Source organism: Hevea brasiliensis, chromosome 1, assembly GCF_030052815.1.
Source record: "Hevea brasiliensis isolate MT/VB/25A 57/8 chromosome 1, ASM3005281v1, whole genome shotgun sequence".
Classification (NCBI taxonomy): Eukaryota; Viridiplantae; Streptophyta; class Magnoliopsida; order Malpighiales; family Euphorbiaceae; genus Hevea; species Hevea brasiliensis.
In genome coordinates, this window is record NC_079493.1 from 121,703,342 (window position 1) to 121,722,171 (window position 18,830).

At 35.7% G+C, this 18,830-nt stretch overlaps 1 protein-coding gene across 1 annotated transcript; it reads left to right on the top strand.

Annotated features, from left to right (window-relative positions):
• The first annotated feature begins 306 nt into the window (after positions 1-306).
• LOC110645948 (probable plastidic glucose transporter 3) lies at positions 307-18,513 on the top strand. Its single transcript, XM_021799223.2, has 14 exons — positions 307-388; positions 1,845-1,956; positions 2,059-2,126; positions 2,210-2,342; positions 6,545-6,644; positions 6,790-6,902; positions 7,011-7,104; positions 8,083-8,236; positions 8,318-8,461; positions 8,545-8,618; positions 9,216-9,304; positions 9,755-9,869; positions 17,567-17,751; positions 18,041-18,513. The coding sequence occupies exons 1-13, from the start codon at positions 307-309 to the stop codon at positions 17,747-17,749; spliced, it is 1,461 nt and encodes a 486-aa protein (XP_021654915.2). The 3' UTR covers positions 17,750-17,751; positions 18,041-18,513.
• The last annotated feature ends 317 nt before the right edge of the window (positions 18,514-18,830 follow it).

The following is an 18,830-nucleotide window of genomic DNA, read 5'->3' on the forward strand; positions in this document are numbered from 1 at the left end:
AAACTAATATTGATTATGTAATGTACAGTTTAATTACTGTTATTATTTTATATACATACAGAATTGGACAATGCAACCGCAAAAATCATAGCCAGAGCTGTAGATTTTGGTTGCGTCAGATCTAAAATTGAGAGTGTGTGTGTGTTAATGAATTCCCGGAGGACTGTTTTTGTGATGATTATTATGTAGATGTATTAGGAATTTAATTAATAATTAAATATCTAATATTAGTTGATCTGATGGCGTTGCAGTTGGTTGCTGTGTAACCCCCTTGTGAATTCTGGAAAGGCGTTTGATAAGTTTACTATGAGAGAGCGCCATGTGGATGTTGCTTCCTCGAGGCACACGAGAGACCTCTTAAATGCCTATGATGCAGAACAAAGCACAGGTTTGTTCTTAAAGTTCAAGTCCGTTAACATTATATGCTTAGTCACCTGTTAATTTAAAGAGCTCGAACTTTAACTAGATAGGCAATATTTATTTTGCTTTATTGAAGCTTATCTTCCCAATTATAGCTTTATTCGGTGCAAAATCACAAGTTGTTTGGGTGACCTTGATTTTAATTATTATTTTAATCTGATGATTTGGTAGTGTGTTTTGTCCTTCCAATCTAAAAAGATACTGTAGGTGAACCTGATATGAATGCATTAACATGAAATAAAATTTGTGCAAGTTGCTTAGCATGAGGATTTTCTATATCACTATATGTTTTGTCTATGTTTTAGTGTCATTTGCTTTATTATTATTATTATTATTATTATTATTATTATTATTATTATTATTATTATTATTATTATTATTATTATTATTATTATTTGCTTTGGATTGCTTCATTAATTAATAAAGCAGTTGTGTACAAAATACAAATCATTTGTTTTTTTTTTTTGTCCTTAAGTGGGGAGGAAACCATTAAAGACCTTTGTTTATACGTAATGGACTGTAATATATATTTCATTGAATCTCAATAAATATTTTCCGAAATATTTGATTAAATTATATTTCGCTACGTCTTACCAAGCATAGCCTTATTGCTTCCATTATGGGCAGGATAAATTCAGTTCAATTTTTTGAAACATTGGATTGAAATCACTTCTCTCCATGATATAAAATGACCATCAACGAGCTAATAGATTGATGTTGCCATGGGTCTCTTTGACCAGATGCCAAGTCAACTTGTAATACAAAGAAAATGTGAGGTCGTTGGCTTAATGGCCAATCACTTCGATGCTCAAGTTAGAAATTAGTTAGAGAGCTTATGAAAACAGAGTTTAGATAGAAAATTTAAGTAGTATAGAAAGCATACCTGATTTGAGTCTTGTCCTTGATATTTATGGACTAAAAACTGTAGAGAGCCGTTTGAATTTATTGGTATGAATCTCTCAGCATATTCGGCTCCTATCCCATGATTCACACCTATAAACCTGCCTTTATGGTTATCTATCCATATCAAAGCTTGCTTGGGCGTTGCTCTGGTATCTTAGGCAAGCAAGCTGTCCATTGCTATTGTGTGGGTGTCTTTTCGAGAGTTGACGCTCATCCTAACCAGGCTGCCATGACTTCTTAACTGTGTTGACCTTCTTAACCAAGCTTCTGACTTCTTGACTGTTATGCTAGCTTCTTTGATTGCCACACTGGTTTTGTTTGATTTTTTTACTTAGTTTTGGCTGGGTTATATCATAGATCTAGCAGCACAAACAACATTTCTCTTTTCCATTTAATATTCACAACATATGAAGGAGGTTTAATATGCACTACATGAATTGCATTTCTTTATTTGTATAAACCAATTCAGTAGTTCCTTTATATAAACTCACAATTGGTCTGATTTATGCTTTGGACTGTAGAACATTTGCTTAGTGGAACAGGCAACGATACTGGAAACCCTTCTTGGAGGCATTCTTTGGTGCATGTATTGGTGGCAACTCTTTCTTCTTTCGTGTTTGGCTACCATCTTTGGTATGCCATTTTAAAATTCAATCTTTATTTGCTTTCATTTTCATGTTTCGAGATTTCACAAGTGGTAGGTGTTTTTTTTTTTTTTGGCCTGTGCTAATACAGTGTAGTCAATGAGACACTAGAAAGTATTTCTTTGGACCTTAGCTTTAGTGGGAATACCATGGCTAAAGGTACACTGTGCAATGGACTCTGCATTTTGTTTTTATATCTATTTGAAAAATTATTCTAATGTGTTATTTTAAATCCAATGTAGGTTTAGTTGTAAGTACATGCCTAGGTGGTGCTTTCGTCGGATCTATATTCAGTGGCTGGATTGCAGATGGGGTTGGTCGACGTAGGGCTTTGCAGTTGTGTGCTTTACCAATGATAATTGGGACTTCAATGAGGTATTCACTTATGGGCTCATGTCTGTCATCTGTATTTTGATATTTATTGGTTGTTCTGAGGATGTTCAATCCATGTATTTGTAGAAAATTAGTGGAGTTCTTTCAGTTAAATAGACAGATAATTCTTATTTAACGAGAAATTTTTATGAAAAGATGTATATTTTCTTAATTATAAAACCCGGTGTTAAGTATCAGTCCAGAGACAATCTCTGGATCAGAGATTGCTTAGGAAGAACACACTAAGATGAGATGAGAATAAACTTGATGAGAAGAGAAATAAAAACTAGAGAGAAGAGAAAGTATTCGGTTATTAATTTAGAGAATGAATGAATCTGTTACAGATAAGGATCTCTACTTATATAGAGTAGAGTAATTGATATTCAACTATTTCTGTTACACTCAACATCCTCAGTCAATCCTAACTACCTCACAACCATATTTCCCTCCAAAATACATTCCACCCAACTCTCTACCCATTTCTCTTCCTTCTCCTATAGTATGTAACATCAGGGGCCAGCATCTACAAGTATAACATCAAATTGTTTAGAATGGGATTTGTTTGCGTTCTTTAAGTTTCATTAGTGACAATTAGGTGCCAATGTATTATGCATATCATAAATCCGCCTAAGTAGTTTGCGCTTAGCCGGTCCCAAGCCCGGGTAAAGGAGGAGGGTTGCGGTAGGTGACAACCAGCGTAAAAATTTCGTCACACCCTATGATATGGATTCAAATGATATAAACGTTGGGGCGTCCTCTACTAACGACGCGCTACATCGGAGCCCGGGTGTAGTGATAAATATGCAAGGGTGTAGGGCGTTCACCGAAAGCGACGCGCCATGCCGGCGCCCGGGTGTGGTGTTAAGTGAGCAAGGGTTCCCACATCATGGACGGGTGTGGGTAAAGAAGTTAGTCCATAGGACAGATAGTAGAATAAATAGTGGAACAGAACACAAGATAGATATATAAAACAATAGAAGATATCATAGAAGGAGACCAATTAGGAAGGAGCAGGATAGGAGGATCAGGGTTGGTACTTGGAATGTTGGATCACTTACAGGAAAATTAATGGAGCTTGTGGATACCTTGGAAAGGAGAAGGGTGAATATTGCTTGCATTCAGGAGACTAAATGGGTAGGAGAGAAAAGTAAGAAAGTGGGTAATTCAGGGTACAAACTGTGGTTTACCGGAAAGGAGAGAAATAAGAACGGAGTGGGTATAATCATAGACAGAACATTGAAAGACGCAGTAGTAGCTGTGAAAAGAGTAGGAGATAGAATTATACTAGTAAAGCTAGTACTAGAAGGAGAAACAATAAATATAGTTAGTGCTTATGCCCCACAAATAGGACTAGACAGTGAGAGTAAACAAAGGTTTTGGGAAGATATGGATGATTTAATGCAAAGCATACCGAATGAAGAGAATGTTTTCATTGGTGGAGATTTGAATGGACATGTAGGAAGTGATAGGCAAGGTTATGAGAATGTTCATGGAGGTTTTGGTTTTGGCAGTCGAAATGAGGAGGGAAAAAACATCATGGATTTTGCTATGGCATACGACCTAATACTAGCAAATACCTACTTTATAAAAAGAGAGTCACATTTAGTGACTTTCAAAAGTGGGCAACATAGAAGCCAAATCGACTTCCTCTTAACCAGGAAGACAAATAGAGCTCTTTGCAAGGATTGCAAGGTCATTCCAGGAGAGGCTTTAACAAGTCAACATAGGTTGGTGGTCTTGGATGTCAAGTTTAGGAACAATTCAAGTAAGGTTAGAAGAAATTGTGTAGCTCGAACAAAGTGGTGGGAGTTCAAAGGAGTAAAGCAAGTGAAGTTCAAAAATGAGCTTCTCGAGTCCGAAGTATGGAAGCTAGATATGGAGGCCAATGATATGTGGATACAGATGGCATCAAAGATTAGAGAAGTAGCTAGAAAAGTACTTGGAGAGTCTAAAGGACATGGACCACCCTCAAAAGAGAGATGGTGGTGGAATGAGGAAGTACAAAAGGCAGTAAAAAGAAAAAGGGAATGGTATAAGAAATTACCTAAATGTGATAATAATGAAGCATATGAACAGTACAAGATAGCAAAGAAAGAGGCAAAAAAGGCAGTTAGTCAAGCAAGAGCACAGGCCTTTGAAAAGTTATATGAGAAACTTGGAACTAAAGAAGGGGAGAAAGATATTTATAGATTAGCAAGGAGTAGAGAAAGAAAATGTCAAGATCTCAATCAAGTTAGGTGCATTAAGGATAAAGAAGGAAAAGTGTTGGTGAAAGATGAGGACATTAAAGAAAGATGGAGAAATTATTTTAATGATCTCTTTAATAATAGTCAAAATGGTAATAGCGTGAATATAGATTATAGAACAATAGAAAAGAATGTAAATTATACTAGAAGGATTCGATCTTTAGAAGTAAAGGAAGCACTTAAGAGAATGAAAGTGGGTAAAGCCTGTGGACCCGATGAAATACCAATTGAAGTGTGGAAGTATTTGGGAGATATGGGAGTGGCATGGTTAACTAAATTATTTAATAAGATTCTAAACTCAAAGAAAATGCCTGATGAATGGAGGAAAAATATTTTAGTACTTATTTTTAAAAATAAGGGAGACATACAGAGTTGCTCAAACTATAGGGAATTAAACTCATGAGCCATACTATGAAGTTGTGGGAGAGAGTTGTGGAGCATCGACTACGTCATGATACTTCTATCTCTCTTAATCAATTTGGTTTCATGCCCGGTCGTTCAACTATGGAAGCGATCTTTCTCATTAGAAGCTTGATGGAGAAATATAGAGATGTGAAGAAAGATCTACACATGGTTTTTATTGATTTGGAGAAGGCTTATGATAGTGTTCCAAGAGAGATCTTATGGAATGTGTTAGAACAAAAGAGGGTATCTATTAGGTACATACAAGTATTGAAAGATATGTATGAAGGAGCAACTACTATTGTGCGCACAGTGGGAGGGGACACAAGTGATTTTCCGATCTCAATTGGATTACACCAAGGATCAGCCATAAGCCCTTACCTGTTTACATTAGTTTTAGATGAACTGACGAAACATATACAAGAGAGTATTCCTTGGTGCATGATGTTTGCGGATGATATTGTTCTGATAGATGAGACACGAGAAGGAATCAATAGGAAGCTAGAACTTTGGAGAAGTACTCTAGAGTCAAAGGGTTTTAAGTTAAGTAGAACGAAGACAGAATACATGCATTGCAAGTTCAGTGAAGGCCAAACTGGTGATAGGGAAGGAGTTAGTTTGAATGGGGTGGTACTGTCCCAAAGTAATCACTTTAAATATCTAGGCTCAGTCCTTCAAGTAGATGGGGGATGTGAGGAGGATGTTAGTCATAGGATTAAAGCTGGATGGTTGAAGTGGAGACATGCCACGGGAGTTTTATGTGATCGTAAGATTCCCAATAAATTAAAAGGAAAATTTTACTGTACAGCCATACGACCGGCTATGTTATATGGTAGTGAGTGTTGGGCACTGAAAGAGTCGTATGCATCTAAGATAAGAGTTGCAGAGATGAGAATGTTAAGGTGGATGAGTGGCCATACTAGACTAGATAAAGTCCGTAATGAGAGTATCAGAGAAAAGGTAGGAGTGGTGCCAATTGAAGATTGAGAGAAGGGAGATTGAGGTGGTTTGGTCATGTGAAGCGTAGACATACGGAGGCTCCAGTTAGACAAGTAGAGCACATTAGGTTAGAGGATAGAAAGAAAAAAAGGGGTAGACCTAAATTAACTTGGAGGAGAGTAGTACAACATGACTTAGAAGCATTACACATTTCTGAGGATTTAACCCAAAATCGTTCAGAGTGGAAAAAGCGAATCCATATAGCTGACCCCAAATTTTTGGGATAAAGGCTTAGTTGAGTTGAGTTGAGTTGTATTATGCATATCATCTTGGAAGATAATGTTTGAAATTCATTCTTACCCAATAATTAATGCTGCACGTCTGTGTCTTTTTCCTTGTTTAGCTCCAAAATCTTCAAGTCTCAAAGTTTTATTACTTAGAAATATGCAGAATAAAGGAAGAATCCTTTTCAGGAGCTGGATTAATATGTTTCTTTCCTTTATTTTAGATTATATGCCTGATAAATTCCTAGCTTCAAATACTCCTGTATGTTTAGTATTCAATTACTAATATGTTTTCCTTTTATACTTATGGAGCTATTCAAATATAATATTGCAGTGCAACAACAAAAGATCTGTGGGGTATGCTTCTGGGAAGGTTGTTTGTTGGAACTGGAATGGGTATTGGTCCACCTGTTACAGCTCTTTATGTGTCAGAGGTATGAGACAAGTTTTTCTGTTTTATTTTTTTTTTTAATGTTTTCAGTTAACAGTGAGGCCTCTTGCATCTTTTATCCCCCTCAAAATATATTTTCTTTCTGTTGATTTATCTAAGGATTCTCATTACTTGCCATGAACAAGCAGGTTTCACCAGCTCATGTAAGGGGTACTTATGGTAGCTTGACACAAATTGCAACAGGTCTTGGAATTATGGGGTCTCTATTTATTGGAATTCCAGCCAAAAAAACTTTGGGTTGGTAAGATATGTTGACAAGAGATTGAAAAATAAACGATCATGCATACTTACTGAGAATTTGGGACACACTGATTTTGACTGTACTTAAAACAATAATTATTTTGTTCAGGTGGCGCATTTGTTTTTGGGTCTCTGTCGTTCCTGCTACAGCACTTGCTTTTTTCATGGAGTTTTGTGCTGAGAGTCCTCATTGGCTTTTAAAGGTTACCTGGTCTCAGCATTAGATCATTTGCATCTTAAACAATGATTTTTTTTTCCTTGTGCATGGGTTTGCATTAGCGAGGGTTCATGGTTGAACTTCATATGGTCCTACTGGCTCTTTAGGTTCCAAGTATGGATGTATCTACATATATGTTGCCACACACACAGTTGCTTCAAACAACACTTTAACTTTTCTATATAGGGATAAAAGTCTACCTGCAGTATTCAACAAAAATTTCATCATGCATCCATCATAGTATGGGGCGTTTGTTGAGCTGAGTGAGGTCCTAGTGAATTTTGACTCCTAGCATGGATGTATAACATATGTATAACCACAGAAAACATAAAATTGCTTAAAAAAGCAGTTTAAATTTTCTTTTTAGGATGAGAAGCTGCATACAATCCAAGGTAAATTTCATGATGGAAATGCATTCATTGTAAAAGAATAGTTACTGATTAGACTTTATCATCAAAGAGATGCTTAAATGTAATGTTGGCTCAAGCACTTGATGGCTTAAATTTTGAGAGTAAATGGTTATTTGGCATACTTAATTTAAAATCAGGTTTTCTGATTTGATTTGGAGCTTAGTTGATTGTGATGAAAGTGATTAGGTGATCCATCTAGGATGAAATATATTATAGATCAGCATAGTAATATTAGAAGATAATATGTTTGCTCCTCAGTGCTTGTGACAAAAATAAAAAGGATCAGAACATGTGCAGAATGCACGTGAAGCAGGATTTCCCTCCTACTTCCTTTCTTTTTGTTCAAAACATTCAGAAATCAATTTATACTAGAATGTTTGCAAGTATTTTTTCGGGTGTCATCAACATTGCTAAAAAGCCCATAATAGACCAGATGTTAAATGATCTAGCTCAATTGTTTTATATAGTATGGCTTATTTAACCATTGATGTGATGAAACCTTGAAGGTATATTTATCAAAGTGTTTCTAAAATATTTTTCTGGAAATGCCTCAGAGGGGAAGAGATGCAGAGGCTGAAATTGAGTTAGAGAAGCTTTTAGGAGGATCACATGTTAAATCTGCAATGGCTGAATTGTCAAATTTAGACCGAGGAGATGATGCTGACAAAGTAAAGTTATCAGAGTTGCTCTATGGTCGGCATTTTAAAGGTAAACATTTTTTTTTTATTTGTGTTGAATTTAAAGATCAGTTTCCTTCCAGATAATTACTTTTGACTTGCCTATTTGCAGTGGTTTTCATTGGGTCTGCACTTTTTGCCTTACAACAGCTATCTGGCACAAATGCCATATTCTATTACTCATCAACAGTCTTTAAAAGCACTGGTGTTCCTTCCGATTTTGCAAACATATGTGTTGGAATTTGCAACTTGTTGGGTATAGAAAGTTTTTATCCCCAGACATTTTTATTTATAAATCATGGTTTGACTGTTTCTTCTAATCAGTTTATATTTCATCAGGTTCAATAGTTGCAATGCTTTTGATGGATAAACTAGGAAGAAAGGTGCTTCTTATAGGGAGTTTTTCTGCAACGGTAAGGAACAAAATTTTCTGGTAAAAAGTTTTGGCATTTTTATTTCTTTTCATGTTAAGTCTGTTGTATGCAAATTACCATCAGTAAATTTTTAACCTAAAATAAATGCATTATAACCATAGTACTTTTTTAATTGTACACTCTTACAGTTACAAACACACAATATGATTTTTTGTGGACTAGTATTTAACCTAGGCCCCTTTTTTTTATCATGCCCTTGAAAATTTCCAGAATAAGTTCTTATCTAATGGAATTATAAAGCTATCTCTGTTTATACATGTTTGTGATGGCCTTAAACAGAAAATAAATGGGTCTTAAGTTCATGAGCAACAAAAATTTTCTTGGCCAATAAGAAACATAGGAAATTAACAATAGGAAGATGAGGTTGTAAGTCGTGGCATAACTTTGTTGGAACTACAGCAGATACAATGATATGTTTGAATGTCAGTTCTGTATTTGCTTCTGCATATGTCTTCCTACAGATGCAAATAGCTCGCATCAGTGATTTATGATGTTCATTTATGCCAGATTTTTCACTATGCAAAATAAAATGCCAACATTGTGTTGGTTTTTAACTTTCTGCATTTTGCTGTACAGGCAGTGTCAATGGGTCTTCAAGCTATTGCAGCTAGTTCTTTTATGCCGAGCACTGCAGCAATATATCTGTCTGTTGGAGGCATGTTAATGTGAGTACTCAATCCTCCATAAAATGTACAAAAAAGATAACAATGTATATGAACCTACATGAACCAAGTAATCAACTAAGCTTACGAGAGTTGATCATTAATTTAAGATAACCCACTATCTATTTGTTATCTATTTGGTATCATGAATTATAAGAATTGTATGATTGAATATGTTGGAACGAGACATCATTCTAATATTGATTAGATAACTTGGCTGACCAAAGTTGTATGCATAAAATGCTTTAGTGAATGGACCATTCTAATATTTGATCACTAAATATAAGGAAGTTGCAAAATGTGTTAGAAGTCATTGGAAAAAAAGTCTTTTGTGCAAAGGTTGTCAAACTGAATAAGTAGTGTTTGAAGCCTCTCTGCTCTCTTGTTATTCTCTTTCTCTTGCTAGCTTGCACAGTAATATCTGTTATTTGAAAAATGGAATTGATAATACAGGTTTGTCTTGACATTTGCTCTTGGTGCTGGTCCTGTCCCTAGTCTACTTCTGTCAGAAATATTGCCAAGTCGAATTAGGGCAAAGGCAATGGCAGTTTGCATGGCCTTTCATTGGGTAATTGTCTTGTGCTAGTCTTCCTGTTATGGTTTCACTTTCCTAATTTCTTTCTGCCATGAGTGACAAAATTTTACACGCATAAAATTCAGTTTTACAACTCTAATGAACTTTAGATTGACATAGATATTACTTCATTTATCACTTTTTATATCAACCTTAGACTAATTTGGTATCCCCTTTATGCATTGCATTTTAGATTCATTGTCCTGGATCATTTGTGTGGGTTGAAAGGCAACATTCAATCCCAAATTGAGAAAAGAGTTGCAGTGCTGTAACTACCATTTATACAAACGCCTAATATACCATACTGTATTTTTATATATAACATTGAATATAATCTCGGATTTTTCTTTTGTTATTGATTTGTGCATATAATTCCCTTGTTGTTGAATAGAACTATTCTCTACCACTTTGTTGAGTTATGCTAAGGGTAGACACCATATTTTGTCCGGGTAAAAAAAAAACCTATATTTTGATTTGCCCTGTAAAAATAATAAATGAAGTTTAATTAATATATAAATGCAATTTTATTAATTGGATTGTTGTTTTCTTTTACATGCTCATTTAAGATGTAATTAAGTTTCAATTTCTAAGTCTTAATTGCATTGTTCAATTAAGTTTTAATCAAGTTTCAATTTTATTTCTTATGATCATGAAAGTCTTAATTAAATTTCATATGCTTATTTAAGTTATGATTGAATTTTAATTTCTATGCTCATTTATGTTCTAATTTCATTGTCATTTAAGTTTTAATTAAATTTCAATTTTATGATCATCTAAGTTTTGATAGAATTTTAATTATGCGATCTCCATAAAGATCTAAACTCATTCTAGAAAAGTGGAAAAGTGTAACGGTTACTCAATAAAAGATCGACTTTAAAAGATCATCAACTTTATTATTTTCAAGTAATTACAATTATTCGGCTAGTGGATCTCCGCCAGTCCGACCATTATTTACACTAGTCCCCCCTCCTCACTCTCACTCTCACTCTCCACACTAGCACCCGGGGCGAGGTTCTCGAGCCAGGAGAAATCCTCGTTAGGATATTGCTTCAGCAGCTCGGCAAGTAGGTTGTTGTGAGCTTGCACATACACACCAGCTTCCTTTTCAATGGCTTCGTCCTCCTTTGCCTTGAGTTCTACAAAGAACTTAGCCAAATCAATAGCCTGGCTTGCCTTGGCATCTTCCAGCTCCTTTTGTAGCTGAGCTATAAGCTCCTCAGAAGACTTCACCTGTTGCTCAATGCTTCAACCTGAGCATTAGCAGCTGTTAAGTGGCCCTTGCAAGTGACGATCTTGTTTACCTCCTTTGACATCTCTCTCCTCAGAAAATTCACCTTCTCTTTCACCATGTGTTTGGTAGAAACTGCCTCCAAACTTATGCTCATAGATTGGTTGAGGAGGTCATCGATACTTTTGGGGCCCATATGAGTTCAGTCCTTGGGGAAGCATATGGTTGCACTAGTGACTCGAGCCAAGTCTATGTTCCCTTTCACAGATCGGTTCCTTTCTAGGGACCTTAGCAGAACTTGAGCACCTCTAGAGATCGGTTGCCCAGATGAGACTGCTAGCCCGGATGAACCGCTCTTAGAAGTAGCAGAGACCGGCGGTTGAAGCGAAGGCTGATCTTTTTTGGCCCGTCTTGAGCCCGAGCTGTGGAGCTCATCTCTTTGACTCGAGCTCTTTTTTGGGCTTCAAGTTCCTTGGCCCTAGCAATAGCAACGGCAGCAGCAGCAGCTTCCTTCTTCTCGAGAACTCTCTTAGCAAGCTCTCTTTTTCTCTTCTTGGCTGCCTTCTCGGCCTTGGTTCACATCATATCTGCACACGAGGAATAGTTAGTGAGTTCATACTAATCGAGAGAGTGAGATACAAGGAATTTACCACTTTCGGGTCCGAGATCAAAAAGTTATAGTGGAACATTCTCTTGGGTGACCACATTCGTTAGCCACCATTTTAGCTCGGCCCCGATGACGTCGGCGCATAGATATCAATGAGTGTTTGCTTGGCTCTTTAATTCTGTGACAATCGCCTTCTCATCCCAGTTCAGAGCAATATCATCCCGAGGCCTTTCAGCTAGGTATTTCCAGCTCATGGAACACCCTCAAAACCATGGGGATCCCGACTCTGTAGAATGAAGAATCAATCCTTCCAATTCTTCAAGGAGGACAGGAGCTCAATGAAAAGCCCACAGTTCAGTTTCGCCTGGGAAAACCAGTACTCGTCATTCTTCCATTTTGTGAGGTGATGTAGCTTGGCAAATACCTTCACCTAGGCACTAGGCCCTTAGCTCAGCACAAGCCTCAAAAAGCTATCAAGGTTTGCTAGCAGTTCGGGTGCAATTGGGCAGTGCTGACATGGTGGTAATTCAATACGTCCTTATAAAATTGCTCCAAGGGGAACCGTAGCCGCGCCTTCAATTACTCCTCATACACGACAATCTGGTCCCCCTCTTTAAAACTTCGGTCAGCTCAAAAATCCTCGTGGCACCTAATGAGCTCGTATGCATCATCCGAGAGGTAGAACTCCTGGCTTATTTGGGTCAGTTCGAAAAGTCTCAAAACTGACTTCACTTCATCCATCAGGAGAGATTCTTTTTTTGGGTTTGGAGCTTGTTCTTTGCTCAGACCAAAAGACTTGTTTAAGGTCGATTCTGTTGGCATCTTAACAATAGTTTGGCCTCTAGTTCCCACACCCTCACCCTCGTCGAAAATCCACGAAACATTAACGGAAGGTGGACTCGTCGCTCTCTGGCTGTTGCTACCACTCATTTCCAGCGAAGCAAGGAGAAAAAAAAATAAACAGAAAATGAAGAGAATTAAGGACTATACCTTTACTGAAATTGAAGTCACGTCGCTGGAAATGCTAGAATCGAGGAAGTACTCGCCAGAAGGATTTGAGAGAGAATAAAGGAGAGAAAAAGTATGAAATGACAATCGCCCGCAGATATATATAGACCTGGGCATTAATATTTGAGAGTTTCGAAGAGACTTCTGGATATAAAAATATTTAATGCTTTTCCAATCTCCGAGAGATACATTGGGACAAATGTTGAAGATTTTTATTCCTTGAGCTTAAGGACTTGAACTTGGCAGCGAACTAATGACAAAAGAGGTCGACCAAGATTGAGCTCTCTCAATTAAGTTCCGACCCAAACAGGGCTAATACTTCCAATTTCAACTAATAGAAGGCCTGACCCTGGGCAATCTCAAGTACACTTTGGCCAACCACAAAAAATCGAATAAAGAGATCGGATGAAGAAAGATCGGATAAAGAGATCGAGCAAGGCAGAACTTCAAAAAACAGGAACATCATCACTTGGCCATCGGATAAAGTACACCATTGAATCATAGCCCTAGGTTTCACAAATTAAATTTTCACCATCAGATTGAGTTAGTTAAAGTATTCTGGTACATTTTCAATCTTTACCATTGATGCTACTTTTAAGGATAAATTCTTGACCTTAGGATCAAAAGCAATAAAGACAAATTCTATACTATTGAGTTCCAACCTTTGATCTAACTTATAAGATATAAACCCTGTCCTTTGGATCAAAGAAATAAGGACAAAAGACTCATGAGTTAATCTAGATCCTTGATTATTAATCTCTTTAATTCTTAACCCTTAGATCTGTCCTTTTAAATCTCAACATTTCCTTTCTATATTGAATCTTGACCTTCCATTTTAGGTTTTTCACTCCTTATAAATGCCCAAAGTTTTACTATTAAGAGGGGGGTTTTTGAGAGGGGAGTTTTGAAGAGTAGAGAGGAAGTGGATAGAGAGAGTTGTTTTGGAAGTCGGTTTTTGAGCAGTCTCCCCATTCTCAAAGCGAGAGCTCTCTTAAGGGCCCCCACAGTCCTTATTGAAAAATTGACCTCAACCTTCTCCAAAAGGACCGCACGACAACTTGTTCCATCAAAAGGTTGGGCTGATAGAGCTCTCCCCATATCTCCATTTCCTTGTAAGCATGAGAAATCAAGAAGAGTCAGCTATCCTATTATTTCTTAGATTTCATTGAAGGTAAAAATTTCTTTGAGGTTATTTACCATGCTCCCTTTGTAAAATATGTATATAGCCCAGTCATGCAATTATGAGTGAAGCACTTTGGGCCATATGTGGGCTTGAATCCGATCTCTTTCCTTCCACATTTCCATTGATTGTTTACATGAAGCATTTTCTCTAGCATTTCATCCTGCTGAACTCTTAGGTATATAAGATTAAGATTGACAAGGATAGAAATACTTTTCATTCCACAAATTTTACTTTTTTGTTGAAACATTTTTATTCTATAAATATTACATTTTTGTTGAAATACTTTATTCTATGAATATTTCATTGTTGATTGAAACATTTTTTTCAATTCCATAAATATTACTTTTTGGTCTTACATTGTAAATATATCATTTTTTTCTCTTATGAAAGATTTCGGAGACAACATCCATGGTATGACGGTTTATAGAGTTTTATAAAACTAGTGTTACTTGATGGAATTGTTGATTCGATATTCTAATTTGTTTTAATGATTCTTGATATATTTGAGCAATAACAAATGGTCATGTTATCATCCCCGAAGGATGGCATACTTATTCCTCTCATTTCTTAAAATGACCTTACGATAAAATAATATTTTAAAATGCAATCTTTTATGGTATGGGGTTCGAGGAAGAGTCATTTCCTTGAACCCTCCCTAAATGTTTATTTACAAAATATGTAACTTTTTCACATCCTTAGGTTCGAGGGAAAGTCTTTCCTTAAGCCTATGTCAAGTGTTTTACTAAATGTAATATTCTTTTACTTTTGCATCAAGGGAGAGTCCTTCCTTGGATTTTCTCTAATTTTATCTTTAAAAATTTTGCAATCTCAGCATGTCCTTATGTCAAGGGAAAGTCTTTCCTTGAACCTATACCAATTTTTACAACATTCCTCCATTTTCGGTTCATGGGAGAATCCTTCGCTGAACCTTTAAAATTCTTACATACCTTTTATACTTTTGGATTCAAAAGAAAGTCCTTAGAATCCTTAAAATCCTTTTCATTCAAACTTACTATCATAGGTACAAGGGAGAGTACTTCTTTGAACCCTTCCCGGCGTTCAGTTTTTACATACTTTAATTTAAGGGTAGTCCTTCCTTGAATTTATTAACCTAAAGTATCCCTTCATTGTTTCGTTTATCTTTTCATAATTAATCTAAATTTTTACATAAGCATTGATTTCAACACTAAATATGACAAATGTCTTTAATCAAATGTATGAATAGATTAACAATCGGTTTAGTAGAACATAAAATGTTTATTTGCTTGAAATCTATTTTGGAATTTAGAAGCTAGTTAGAATATTTTTAACATAATAAAATACGTGAATAGTTGTGCAAATCAAAATGGCATTTTCTGCATGTTGCCTTGAAAACGACCTTCTATAAATCTGTAGGTTATAAATATATCAATAATTTAAATTCAGTCAAGGTGGGTGGAGAATAACAGTCGATTATATCGATGATGGGACCATAATTCATTGATTGAGAGTCTTCATTAATAAATTAAATTCTCTAGGTTTTAATCAACACATTCCCTTTTGAATTGAATGCTCAATTGAAGGGAGTAAAAATTCAATCCCATCTTAATTCAATTTTAGCAATTTTTTTGTTTTCATGTTTTTATAAAATCTTTACTTCACACATGACACCCTCTATTGTTTGGGCACTGATGGTGAGATTACTGATGAGTAAGCTGAGAATCATCGTTACTCATTATAAATCTCTAAGAACTAAATGATAACTCTTCAATATTAGAGTCCTAGTTTTGAGAAGGGAGAAATTTAATTAAATAATTAAATAAAGTCAAAATTCACTTTTAGGGTCATCTCACTTACTTTGATGTTTGGTTTACTGTAATAGTGAGACATTGAGCATTCCTATGTTTATGCATTCCATCTTTTGTATAGCAAATATAAGAAATTTAAACTCTAATAAAATTATTGGCATTAAATTATAGAGAGAACACTCTTAAATCTACCTACCCTCATTGAGGGATAATGTGAGATGCTTAACACCTTCCCCATACATATACAGATGCTGAACCCTGAATCTTTAGACTAGAAGTGGAAAACATTTTTTTCTAATTTTTTTCACAAAATGATAAAAAAATGTATTCTTTAAATTTTTTAAAAATTAAAATGGAGATTACTCACTTTCCACTTCAGTGACAATTGCCTGACGACTGCAAAACTCTTGCAACACTGAGAAACATGAGTATGTAGTTACAAGTTATGCTGATACCCTTAACTTTCAAAATGCCCCATCTCACACCTCAACTTTGATAAAGTGGAATTATACTCCTGCAATCCTAGTAAGCAACTAGTGTGAAGAGAGCTCTATTGAGGTAGTGGAGAGTAAAAAAAAAAAAAAAGATGACATGGCATTGAAAAATGAAAAAATTAACAGTAAACTCCCTCCCTCTTTTAAAGATCACTTTTCCATCCTTAAGGAAGAAAATATATTCAAACAAAAAGGGAAAAGAATTCCATCCGATGACTTTGTTCGTGAGTCATTTTACAGTGAGGGGTATTTTCGAAAATATATTCATACATGTTAGGTTCTCTTATGAAGGAAGAAGAATTTGCTAGAGAAGTCAGAAGCCTCTTTGGGCCTAGTAACTCTGCACTTAATCTCGTAGGGTGTGAAGCTATTGTAATTGGCACCTAAACATAAAAAGCAACCAATGGCATCATCTCTCTCTACCTTCCATCACGAAAGCCAAAACCTAAATGGTAGATGCAAGAGAATGCCTTTTAGGAAGAAGATAAGCGAAGAATAGCTACTTGTTACGAAATTGGAGGCTGAGAAATGAAGATGATGGAAGAGTAGCCGTTTAAAGTATAGACCATTATCGTTTAGGATAGGAAGTTGATAAGAAAATGTATATTTTTAACACTATAGACTTGCTATGTCGGCCTTCTTTTTGGCCTTAGTCTCTTGAAAGGCATAAATGTAACAGCAGCAGATAGGGAACACCAATGTATAATTTGGATGGTCTTGTGGCATGTCTAAACAGTGTATCCTGACATCCTTGGGAACAGGGTATGGGCATCCTAAACTGACATTTTCATTGATGTCTTCCTCATAGATAAAATTCTTGGGAAGCTTGCAAGCACAAGCAATTGTTGGAACATCAACATAGAACCACTGGCCAGAGCTTAGATCATTTTCTGAAACAAAAATGCTATCACTCCCTCGAACCACTCCAACAACTTCTACTGGAGTGACAATTGGGATTTGATCCTCAATAACTTTTTGCCTAATTGACCAAAACCTCTCCTATGAGCTAAGGTATGCCTAGAGTTGCATCGATGAGGGGAAGTCGCTTGGTTTGAGAGGAGGAGACCTTGATGAGAGTCAATGCAAAAGCCATTGCAAAAGTGAGATTTGGTTCTAGGATTTTATAGATTGTACCATCTCTGTAAAGATGAAGGAGTGAATATGAAGTAATTTATATAGGATAACAAGGTCGTCAAGGTAGAAATATCACAAGGTTATATTAAGTTGAGGTGTGAGATGAGATGTTTTAAAAAGTTAAGGGTGCCACTATGATTTTTTGACAAAATTCAGGAGTAAATTTATATATTCAGCCTTTTTTATCCTGTCAAAACTTTAAGAACTACTGGCATTATAATGCTGATAAAACCTTGCGCATGTCTAACAGGTTATAAATTTCTTTGTTGGTTTTCTGTTTCTGCATTTGCTGGAACAAATTGGGCCACTAGTCTTGGATTCGGCGTTTGCTAGCTTTTCTTTACTGGCAGTGATCTTTGTGAAGAAGAATGTGTTGGAAACAAAAGGAAAATCACTCCAAGAAATTGAGATTGAACTTCAGCCATCAGAATAAAGGTATATCTTTTCTTTTATATATATATATATATATATATATATATATATGTTTTGGTTAGCTTTTACTGAGCTCTTTAACCTGAAATTAGGGTTAGATACTGCTTGACGAATTATCTGAGGATTTACAAATAATTATAAAATGAAAGTGGGCGGGCATCCATCTCTAAGGCTTTTTGTCCACATTAGAGTTTTCAACTTCATTAATAAGCGCATGAAAATGTGGGCACAACAGTGTCAACTGAAAATTCCGGAAAGCATCCTGATTCTGTTCATTGCTTGGCAAGTGCAGGTATATCTGTTGGTTGTTGATCGTCCCTTGCATCGGTTCTGGCTTATTTAGAGAAATTTGGCTAGCAGGAGAATTTAGAAAACACAAATGCATCATCTGGGAATCCTGTTTTACCGGTACATTTTACGAGCACAGGGGTGTTTCTTCTTCCTATGGAAATTATTGAAGCAATGTGGCACACATATGTGATATGACAAAGTCCCCTCTGCTTCTGTATGTGTCGGGAATCAAATATTGTTCCTATAGCATGGTCTATTATCTCAAAATCAACCAACATGCAAAAGAAGTTTTCTATCGCTTGTATCCAGTTAAGTAGTAGAAAATCGCAGTCTAAGAAACTCCTCTTGAAGGTTCAAGAAATATCCATCAAAATTTTTGGCATTAACCCATGGGTTAATATGATTAGCAATTGGATTTGCTCCTCACCTTCTTAATTAGAGTTTCAGTTCAGATTATAAAGAATGTATTTTCCTCCTTTAGCCTTTTGTTGAGTAGGTTTTATAAAGTGATGGAAAATTTTTCATGGAAAATTTTTCAAAGTTTAAAAATATTAATATTGTATTTAGAAGACTGGAAGGTTTTTTAAATTAAAAATCTTTGAAAATTTTTATTTTTTAACTCATTAATTTGATGAGATAAAAAGTCGCATCTTTAAAATTTTTAAATATTTAAAAAAGAAAATTCTCTTTTTTCAAATATAAAACAAGCAAAATTATGAAATTTTAAAAACTATGAAAACTCTTATTTAAAAAAACTTTATTTTATAAAATCTCAACTGATTGTATTGAAA